General features: G+C 36.7%; 1 protein-coding gene across 4 annotated transcripts in view; it reads right to left on the reverse strand.

Moving 5' to 3' along the window:
* Positions 1–2470: 2470 nt before the first annotated feature.
* The window catches only part of DCDC2 (doublecortin domain containing 2), a 48753-nt gene continuing 39201 nt past the window's right edge, over positions 2471–12022 (reverse strand). For 3 of the 4 annotated variants that reach the window (XM_032442510.1, XM_015854766.2, XM_032442511.1), the window contains 2 exons: positions 6503–6853; positions 2471–5212 (listed from right to left, as the gene is read on the reverse strand). In XM_032442510.1, the coding sequence (XP_032298401.1) occupies positions 5123–5212; positions 6503–6853 (441 nt within the window). In that variant the 3' untranslated portion in view covers positions 2471–5122. Of the gene's footprint in view, positions 5213–5496; positions 5529–6502; positions 6854–12022 lie in introns of all 4 variants that reach the window. The other variant, XM_032442512.1, reaches the window with a different exon arrangement.

Raw genomic sequence — 12022 nt, forward strand, 5'->3', positions numbered from 1 at the left:
TTCTCCAGGTGTCCTGCCACAGCCCTCCATCAGTAGGGGCACCCAGTGCTGCATTCTGAACCCAATCATCTTTTCTCCAGACACAAAGCATAGAAGTGTAGCCTGTGGTATAACCCTCCAGATCCCCACAGACATCCATATACCTGAAACAACCGTGCAGGCTTCTGTTTGAAGGTAGCTCCATAGTTGGCAGCCAGATCTCTCTCCACCAATGCATCATGGCACCACGTTGAGGGCTTCGCTCCTAGGGACACCTGTGTGCTGCCATGTATATCCATAGGGTTTTTCTGCAGGCAGCCCAGCATGCAGGCCTACACACACAGCGCAAGCACTGCTCAGAGCCCTCACACCCAGAACACCCAGCTGTGCATCAATGGATCTTTGTTTCGAGAAGATGCCTTGGTATGTCTAGATGCTCTCTGTAAGGGCATTGTCACCTACTTGTGTCATACCTGTGCTTACGCATTGCAAGGCCTTCAGGTCTTAGCAAAATGCAGAATCCTCAGACGTTAAATAATCTGCATCCTGCATAGCAGTATTGCATAGGTTGATGTTTGCATGCGTGGTGAGCAGTAAAGGGTTTAGAGAGGCTAAGTGGGACACATGCCAGGAAAATGAATAAATACAGTACCAATATATATGTGTTTCTAAAGGACATATTTCCTTATGGTATGAACGTTATGTGGATCTTCTTTGATGTGGGAGTGATATTCACACTTCATTTGCTGGTTGAAGTATCAGGCTTTCAGTGACAGAAGTACCCAAGAGATTTAGCTTCCCTACCTTCCTTTTTCTGTGATGTCATTTACAACCATGTGGTTCTTTAAGAAATGAACCCTTGAATCACCTTGAGCTAATCTCTGTGTTGCATGAAAAGAGAAATAGACTTCGTTCATTTCTCTTTCTTAGTGGACAGAGATACTTGTATCCAGCAGACACAAATCCCAGCCCTTGGTTTAACAAGTTAATTCCTGTTTACAGTAAGACACCAGTAAGGGAAAGCACAAAGGTTTTTCCCAGGATGTTCACTTTTCACTGACAGTCTCTAACCAAGAAATGATGTGGATTCCCATTCCCATCTATCGGAGCTGCAACAATACAAGTATCCAGCAGTCAGACTCTACCTTTTTTCCACAACCCTTAGTAGGCCTCATGTATCTTATGTTCCTTTACAAAGAGACTAAGGAGAAAACCAGAAATTACAAGTGCTGCTGTAGAGAAAAGCACTCAACTCTATATACCTACACGCTTCTTGTTAACAAAAGCACTTCGCCATTTTACCATAGAGATCTTCATTACAAGCCACCTTTACAAGTTATGCACTTGTTAAAAAACCAAAAAGGCACCTGACTGAGGTAAAGGGAGCTACCTGATGTTACTTAAAGCAGACTGCCTTTTGCAGGTGCCAGCTAAAGTTTTGCCTGCCTGTGAAGTCAGGTGCTTGAAATTGGAGTTTAGAAAAAGTAAATGCCTTTAAAATTGATTTTCCAGATAACACTTGGGTTAGGGGCTTGATTTCACCTGCTTCACTTGAATATCAGTGGGAATACAACAACAGGAATACAGAAAATGAGAATGAACAGGCGGGCAAACAATTCTTACAGAAGAATAGTACCTGAAAACCTGTGCCTTTGAAAGTTTGTTAACTACAGACATGAATTAACATGTTTTTGATGCGTAGAAATCTTTATGTATTATCAAATAGTTCTTTCAGTGTCCCTTTTGAATAATTAAGCAACTCTCCTTTTCTCAGTATTTTCAATTAATGCTTACATATTGGTGTTTTTTTTTTCTGCATGCAAGTTTATTTAGATGAGACTAAGGCAGAGAAAGGAATGCATTCTCTATTTTCACCCTTTTCTTTCAGGAAATTAATGTTATTTTGACTCTGATATGTGAGATCGCTGAAGCATTAAATAAAATTTGATGAAAACTGCATCTCTACAGGGTTTAAGTATATGCTTTAGAGCTTTGCTGAAATTAGGAATTAATACATTTATTTGTAGACTATAATAAGAGATGAATTATCAGCACGCTTTCTTCCATGGTTACAATACCATAACTACAAAATCTGACTTTTTTGAAGTTCTAGTGATAGAAGAATCCTAACGGCTGAAAAAATGGCTATGTTTGTAAATAACATCAGCCATCCAAAGCTAAAATTAAGGTCAAACTGGCCTCGATTTGAGACAAAAGCAGAAGTGCCTGTGTGCTACTTCTCATTTAATTGCTAATTTAAATTACATCAGCTAATTGTTTTTTAAAATAACGCCAAGAGAAAGAAAATACCTTAAAATAAAAATAATAATGTTGCATAGAAGCTTAAAGTAACACCATATAAGCTTAAGAAAAAGAAATATTTCTTATGTAAAACTGATTTAAGCCATCACAGCAAATTCACATACAGAAAAATATATTTAGCAAAGGCCACACATACGCTCCTCAATTAATTTCTGTTAACACCAGAACGGTTATGCATAAATTAATTTTCTCTGTACAAGAGAATCAGACACAAAGTAGATGTTTTCAGAGCTATAAGAGTGAATGATGAAATGGCTGTATCTCTCCCTAAAGTCCAGTTTGTTATTCTGTCTTTCTTACAAGACAAACAGCACAGAGGAAAACATTTTAAAGGCTGAGTAACTCTCACTGGGACTTTCATGTTCCCATGAAAGACAATTATCACATTGCAGTTCCCTATAATTTACTTTAAGTTTTTAAATAACTCTTAATGATATTCGTAGGTCTTTAAGCATCGAGGATACTGAACTTTGGCAGAAAAGGGAAGAAATGAGAGAAACAATCAGCAGACAGAAGTTGTGAATAGAAAACAGTCTCTACACAAAACTGTGCTTCCTCTAATTTTATATATGTATTTTTTTTAAGTACAACATTTTGAGGAAAAAGTTTTCCACATTAATTCTCTTTATCAGATTTGTTTGTTAGTCAATTTAGTTTTAAATTTCTGAGGATGAAGATCAATGTTAGATGCTGCTCAGGACTTTACCTACAATAAGATGACAACATGTAGAGTCTACAACATGTACAGTTTGGGTACACCGTTAACTTCAAGCCAACAACTCTTCATAGTAGTGTCAATAGAAGATCACTGTAATTTGTCTTAATTCTTAAGCATGCTGAGGACCACACTTACCACTGAGCTATTAAGCTCTAAATGAGTGAGGATGGAGTGCTAGCCATTTTCCCTTGGTGGGCTCTGCAAGAAGGTATGCTGACATAGAGCTTCTTGGTCTGGCTAGTTATGCATTGTTTGATGGCTTTTAATGCTGCTCCATATGCAATTCCACTGCAAGATTACCTATAAAAGTACCTAAAGGATTACAATGTATCGCTTTCCTCATTAGGGCTTGTAGTTATTTTATTCATACTGTTTTGGGTTTATTTTGTTGTTAGTCAGTTGGTTGTAGTTCTGCTTATCTTCAAGAATCATCTTAAAATGCATCAAATAAAAAGACCCTTGCTTAAAAGCTTGGCTAGATTAGGATCTTATTTTGAACAGAATACATAGGTAACATTCCTCTACTTTGTCAGACAGTTCAATAAAGGACATGTAAAACTCAGATATTTCACAGTTACAGCAGAGCAAACCATTCTAACCTTGTTCCTGTGTTTTTTAAGGTTATTTTAAATTCAAATTGCCTGTGCTCAGGAGCACACTCAAGGATCTCTAAGTATTTCTTCCCCATTGGAAAAGCATATTTAATAGTTGCTAGAAAAGTGCAGATATTTCTTTGAGTTTCAGTCACAATAATTTTTCTACACTTCCTTCAAACAGTGCTTCAAGTTCAATTTGTTCCTGGATGTAATTTTGGTCTTAATAGCATGAAATCAACAAAAATGACATTTAATTTCTCATTGTCATAATTTACCAGCAATAATGATAAGGAAACCCACTATATATTTTGTATAATTAATGAAGTTATGCTCATATGCTGTATTTCACGATCTACAAATAATTGCTATTTCTAACAGAGAAACTGTGAGAGTAATGGTGTTGATGTCATTAAGAGAGCTAATACTGAGGATCAATGGCTTATTTTCTAATGCAAATTAAGCCACAGCCTATCAGGAACCTGCTAACTCAAAAAGATGATAATACACTTTCAAGCATTAAGGCTATGTGAGGGATCCATAAACACAACAACAGCTGCTGAATTTTACAGTAGACTAGTAATCTTATATTAGTATGTTTCATAGTAAAATGTCTCCATTGATAACAATGATTTCATGCTAATTTCAGTCTGAATCTGGGCCTCTTCAGTTTGGGGTTCTTTTTGTTAATAAATTAGACTTCACTTGAACTGAAGTGCAATCAAACTGCTCTGCTCCATGCCTGACCTGCTGCATACCTATGCTTTATTCTTTTTTCATTATAATAACCAATCACCGCTTAGTGAACTGGTGCAGGACAACCAACAAAACCTACTGTTGTGAGTGTGAACAAGCTGCAGCATTGTAGGCTATCTTCACAATGATTAAAAGGTGCTATTTAGGAATGCAAAAATAAAAATGATACCAAATAGTATACTGAAAGCCACTATCCAGTAATATTAGGACTCATAGTACATCTTATTTCTTGTCCTTTAGGTGAGCAATGCATTCTATTTCTATCTTAAAGTTACGCCTGGAAATAAAGTACATAATATGGAATTTCAGTGGGAAAAAAACTACTTAAATTGTGTCCTTAAATGTCACAAATTATTTCTCTTTTCTCAACAAACCCACAAAGAAGTTTTGACATTTAACTTGTTCTTGACAGATGTCATTTGTATAGTTGACTGCTACTGATAACCATCCTATACCATAAAAGAGTTTATTTCTAATGTTTCTAATATTACTATACAGTAGCATTACATTTTTTCTCTCAAAATCCATCAGAAAGTTACATCTTGTGAAAATTATTAAAGGGTATTTAGTAGAGCTAAATGTTTATGTCCTATTATTCCATATGCTATTGTCATCTCAAGACTTAATGTGTGGGTACTCAATCTATCTCTCCATTTTAAGTTATGAATCACATAAAATAACATGCTTGTAAGTATTATAGTATTTACTTTCCCATTGATTTTATTTCCTTTATATCTATGCAACTGCACCATAGTCAATGCTCTGGTCCTTTTTTTTCACTTTCCTGTGGGCTAGTGATTGTCACTCTTGGATTTCTGGATGTTTTTTCATCATGAGAATCAACCTAGAAAAAAAAAGGATAGTTACTTGATGAAGTTAACAGATCTCACTTAATTTCAACTGTGTAATCATTTTGTACTAAAAATTCCACGAGGAATTCTTAACACACACACACACACACACACACACACACAAATGTTTTCTGATAGTGGTCAAATTAACATTTTTGTTTAGCATTAGATTATATGCCTTCCAAAGGAGAAAGCACTCAAATTAGAGGTTGAAAAACCCCTACATGGTCAAACATCCAGTTACCCATGTATCCTTTTAAAATGAATGTACACTCACTTTCTCCATTGACATAAATGACTTCAGCTTCTCTAAAAATAAAACAAAAAAAATCCATTACTGTGTCAAATATAGAATAAATCTGAGGCAAACAAAATAAAAATCCAACCCAATTTGTTACTCAGTTCTCCTAACTTCCTTGAGAAATGTTTCTGTATGTAATATAGGAACAGAAGAAAGCCTAATTGCAAGGAAGTGAGAAACCATTCCCAGTGACCCCAGAAATAGAGGAAGGGTCTTTTTTTCAGCAGTCTATGGGCAGAAAATATGCAGCAATTTGTTCAGCTCCTATAGGAGCTGAAAAATCAGAATGCAGGTCTTCTTAGATCTGGATTTTTTTCTATTAAGTAAAAGACTCCATTTCCTGTGTTCTGTGCATCTGACATTCAAGGCTTGGTTCTGGGCTGCATGCCTCCAACTAAGGTAACAGCATGTTACCAGCTCCACAGAATTAACAGGATATTTGATTTCAACCTGACTAAAGCACTTTGCCCTCAAGAACTTACTCATTTCCATTGTACCATCCTATTTCTTAGAAAAAGAAATGAAGCTTCAACATAGTAATAGCAAGTTCTGTTAATGAAATGCAACTTCTGTGAAAGTCAATTCAGCAAAAAATAAAAATAAATAAAAATAACAAGGCTCTGTGTCTTCATGAATACATCTTCTTGCACTGTCCTAAGGATAACATAGTGAGGAAGTGCAAAATGATTATGCTTTTCAGGAAACTGCAACATTTCTTTTTTTGAGAGCTCAGCATACTCGGGAATGTAGGATATGCCGGTTCATTGAATAGTGAGAAACATCTACTTTCTCAATTGGAGGGCATATAACGTAATTTACAATGTTACCAATCTAGGAAGAAATGACTTTTCCCACATATTCACTTCTATTACGGTCTCTCTTATCTAGAGTGAGACACCATCTAGCTGAGAAGAAGCCTAAAGCTGCAGCTGCCAAATAGAAGGAACAGTAAATTAAGACAAACAAATTGAATGATGCTTACCTGGTTCTGACTGCCAGCATAATCCTCTTCTACGTCCTCTTCATGCTGAAGATCATCATGGCTGTTCATCTGCTCCATCCCCCCACCATTTTTTTCATTTATCTTGCCATTTAAATGGGTGAGCTCCTCTTCCTCTGCCTGGTAAACATTCTCTGTTTCTTCTATTTTGTACTCATAATTCCCACTTAATTTAATCTCATCTTCTTCTCCTCTGTTACTTTTCATAACAGTTTCCCCACTGTCCTCTCCATTTACTTCTGGATGTTCTTCATTCTGTTTATGTGCTTCCTCCTCTCCTCTGTCAACTTCCTCTTCTGCATTTTCCTCTTCATCTACAGTTTCTGCTGGCCTCTGAAAGGAAAAGCAGCAATATTGTGAGGCACTTTTAAACAGAATCCTCCAAGGCAATTCTGAAACATAAAAGACATCAAAATCATGATTACTTCATTACTAGGGAGTAAGTATGCTAACGTGATCTTTATCTTCATTGAGAGAAAAATGATGCTCCTGTTGACACCTCATATTGCACTCTCATTCTACACAAACAGTGTATTAATGAAATTTAGATGCATCACACTGGGCTACACTATTTGACTGTACTAAAACAACTGGACTGAGCTGGAATTATCCCAGCAACAGATATTTTGCACCAGCTAATTCGATCTAATATTCTGGCATCTGGTACATATTTTTTTCTATGAAATAAAATACTAAAATAAAATAGTATCATTAGCCCACAAAGTGTTCTGAAGTTTTACCTACAAACCAGACAATACCATACCAACCAGTCTGGTCACAACTCATCTTCTATGCATCCACAGAAAAGCAGCAAGAGAGAGGAGATGGATAGATTGGATAGATGGATTTTGTGACAACCTGGAGAGACGCAAATGCTGTCTATTTTTTTTTGCATTTATCTTCTAGTTTCAACTTTCAAAGTTCACCTGACAACTCAGTGAACCAGTGCCCCTCCTGACAAGGTGTCTTAAGTACTTTTACCCTTTATTTTCATTCAAACTTGAGCACAAGTCCCAAGGGAATGAAATTGTATCTTCCTCCCACACTGCTTCATCAGACTAAATCTAAAGCAAGAAATCTGAGAGAAAAAGATAGATCCTCTTTTAATCAAACGTATTGGGAATTCTCCTATCATTAGCAGCTCCTTTAGGCAGGCAGGTTTATCCTACAGCATGTAAGTTCTGTCTCTTTCTCTCACTAACAGTTTTATTTCAAAAATAATTCTCTCATTATCTTTGGCATATTAGTAAGAGCCACTTCAAGAACACCAGCAATTGATTGAAGCCTTTGGATGAGACACCCTGCTTTTGCTTTGATATTCACGTAGCAATGTAAGATTATTTCACTATGCCTGTGCGAAATATTCCAACATCAAGAAGGACAAGTTATTTCACTGTAATAATCCATAGAATGAGAAATTACTAGAAATACTACATCATTGCCTGACAGTATAAATAATAGCTTCTTAAGCTCTCTGAAGGTTTCTGTATGATTTTTATTTAAGCCTTCCTAAATGTCTCTCAATATAAAACAAGCCTTGTTGATTCTGAAATGAAAAATTAAACAAGCCAGGTCTTTACAGACACTTTCAAAGAAGCTGCCAAGCAAAGGAGACTTGAGCCAACTCATAACTACCAGCACATAAGGAAAGAAAATGTAGATTTAGTCTACCCACTGATTCATCACCTGTGAGCTACTGATTTATTTTCAGTGCACAATGGAAATTAGCAGCTTTGAGCTCTGATTCAAGCAAAAGCGGGCTGGACAAATTAAATGCACCAGATACCTATATTTAAAAGCAAGCATTTTGATTAAAGACAGCTGCTTGCTATGACATTACAAATAATGGCTATATCTAATAGACTTCATCCTGTCTAAAATAGACATAGGTCTAAACTAAGTGAAACACAGAGTACTGAGCAATAGCCAGAACCCCACTGGAAGCTCATAGGCAAATTTTCAAACTGCAAAATGGACAAAAATCACAGAAGTCACATTTACAGGTAAGATCTGGAAAGGGAAATGCTTTCTTCATCTAATCTCATTTCAAGTTACACTGCATTATGGGTGTGGAAGAAATGACCTGCCTGGTCATCTAAAATACAGTATCACTCCTGTTGAACAAGAAAACCAAGATAGGTTTCAAAATGAGGATGACCACAGACCATGCATTTCAGAATGAGCTGCAGACTGAAGTCAGAACAGTTAGGAAAGAACTTAAGTCCAACCCATCCACCAAATCACACATTGCTCTTTACATAAAAAGCCTGACGCTTAGTACTGAAATCTTGCTGATCTAATAATTATGAATAATAAGTATGTTGTCTTCTCTGAGAAAGAGAAATACCTAGCGAAAGTTATTTTATTCTCATATTTATGGAGACAGAATCACAGAATCACAGAATGACCTGGGTTGGAAGGGATCTCAAGGATCATGAAGTTCCAGCCCCCCTGCCTGGCAGGGCCACCAAACTTCTGCAATTACTAGATCAGGCTGCCCAGGGCCCCATCCAACCTGGCCTTGAATTGTTTATGGTCTTATACATACATAGGGAAGAAAACAGAAAAGGGGGAAAAGATTTTTATGGTTCAAAGCTTATAAATACTGCAGATGCATTACTACCAGTTCCAGTGATTTTAGTGAACTTGAGGAAAGGAGGTAAAGAAAATATTAATAAATATGAATATCTTTTTGGAACAGGTCTCAGTTCAGGGTCCCCTGGTGTCAATAAGAACCTTTTCACTGAATCTGACAGCCTCTAGTAAACCAAACAGCTACTGCTACACAAAATGTCAATATGTTTATATCAAAGTTACTTCCAATTTTGTTCTCACAGTCAGGATAAAGCAGGATGGCCATACTGAAATCCAAACAGGTATGATGAGTCAGATACACATATCCTTACAGTAACTGTAAGACTCACTCCTAGAAGTCAGCAATGAGTTTATCATTATCATTCCACATCTTATTTTTTAGCTTCTCATAAGTCACCTTCCAAACAGCAAGAATATTCACAGTAAGAGCTTCTTCCATATGTAATGCATTGGCGGGATGGCTAAGAAAGATGTGAGGGGCTGCTCCTCTTTGCATCTGAGTCAGGCTTTGAGCCAATGTGCTTGCTCACAAGAAGTTATGCATTACATCTGGGATTCTTGTAGACATACAGGCCATTTCAAATACAGGAGGGCAGCTAGTTCTGGGTGACTGAGGCCTATGGTCCAAGTAAACAAACATGAATATCAAGTACATGTATCAACACACTGATGCACCAAACTCCAGGATCACAATAGCGAGCAAACAGCACATATAAAATTTACATTACAAGCATGCGGCCAGTTGTAGCACAAGACAACTAAATACGTACATACTGTAAGAGAGACTAAGTGTTCCCGTGTTACTTCAATGCTGTTGTTTTTTGTGTTATGGACACATGACAACTTGAACCTCACTGCATTAAATCTAGGACTGGAATAGTGTGAGGTGATTATCTGCTTATTCCTTGAGGAAATTTCCATAGAGAACTAAATGACTTACAGAAAAGGGTACTTTTTCAATGACTGTGATAGACTAACATCATTCTTCCAGCAACAAGAATTATTGATAATCAGACTTGTATTCTGCCTTATTTATGACAGCAAGAAAATAGGGAGTGCCACACTTTCTTGTACAGCTGGCTGCAACTTTTAAATGAAGAAGCCATTGCAGTCACTTATTTGAAATTACAGAATTAACTTCCTTTCACATCGTATTTTCATATTTCTAAGTATAATTCTTCACCTGCCATGGACAATCAATAAAAAGGCTAACTAAGAAAAGAATTGCATATTTTTATTCAAAGGTACAATCAATCAAAAGCATATAGAACAACTGAAGTAGTGCATCAAACTAACTGGAGCCAAATTTCACTTTATGTTTAAGTACAATTGTTCAATGATATTTTTAATCTCAGCAATACCAGAGCACTTAAAAAAGGATACGTATTCTAGTTACAATCATCATGCTATCATTCATTAGGAACTATACTACCAATTGCCATTGTCATTCAAAAGGAATAAGTTAGGAAACCTTTAGACATGGAAGCATTTGACTTCTTGTCCTCTAAGAACACTAATGCAGTCTCTCGGTAGGCTTGTACTTGATTGATACTAGAATACTAAAAAGTGCAGTATCACAAATCATTTAAGACAAAGTGTTTTATACTATTAAAGTAAAACATTATTTTCCTTTATTGAAACCATTTGGAAATATTTACTTGGCTAATAGTCACAACAGACAAACAATGAGATAGACAACAGAAAGCTTAATGGTCACAAATACCAGCATGAATACACCTCATGAATGCAGCATCAGGAATGCTCAAAGCTAATTGCACTGATCATCTCCAGAACAGATCTGCCCTTCTTCCAAGGGAGTCAAGAATGCTTTGGAACTGCACAGCATAGATTCCAAAATCAAAACATTTTGTTCCTGAACCAGGAACCAGGTTGCTAAGTGACAACAGTCCTCTTCCACATCATTTACAAAACTCAAGTACTTAAAAGCAAGCAAATGAATAGCTGAGGGTCTATCAGTCCTACATTTCACACATAACGAATGCGCTGTTGTTTCTGGGTGAAAAAAATACAATAAAGAGCCTTAAACTCCAACATCATTATGGTGCAGATACGCTACTTTAATGCTAGAAATGGAGACCTGAGTCCACAGAGTATAATTTCTCATAAGATCATAGCTCCCAAAAGTCTAACTGAAGTTAAGTGAATGAAAAACACCTATTTTTTTTCAGGACAGGTGCACAGAGAGAGAAAACTTTTATCAAAGCTCTATCAACACCAATTTTACAGTGGAATAGCACTTGCAGCCTTTCACTCCAAAAAACCCAGGCCCTCCAACAGTTGGTTTTTAATCAAGGAACATATCTTCAAGCAGTCAGTCTGTTTTAATGTTTAATCAATGCAAACTTTCACATTTTGCTTTCAGCAGGAATATGAGCATTTTGTTCTGTTCACTGAGGCAAATCTCGTGTCTCTAAAGCAAAAATGTATACCCCATAATAGAAATTGTAAATGAAAGGTGCAAATGTACTGCTACTGATGAACTGTCCCTAGAGAGAGAACACCAAAGGGAAATCCTCAATTTCACATCACTTCACAGCCCAGGAAATTAAGAATAATGAGTGGCATCAGGAATCAGTATACACATTTGGAATAATAGAAAGCAAATGTATAGTGAAAGAACCCGAAGTGTGAACATCTACAACAGCCCCCGAAGTCAGGGCTCATTAGACAAACTTAACGTTCAGTGATTTTTACAAATACACACAGAAAGAGAGTGGGAGGTTGGACGATGAGTCTAGAGGTGAAAATAGAATCAAAACAAAAACAGTTCAGATTCATTCAACATCACTTAGATCTTAATGGTTAGATTCACATCCCCCAAGGCAAAAAAGACTGGCACAGCAGCATGCCTGAATTCTTTGAAGGGATCATGCACTGGACAACTTT

The sequence above is a fragment of the Coturnix japonica genome, chromosome 2 (genome assembly GCF_001577835.2).
Source record: "Coturnix japonica isolate 7356 chromosome 2, Coturnix japonica 2.1, whole genome shotgun sequence".
Classification (NCBI taxonomy): domain Eukaryota; kingdom Metazoa; phylum Chordata; class Aves; order Galliformes; family Phasianidae; genus Coturnix; species Coturnix japonica.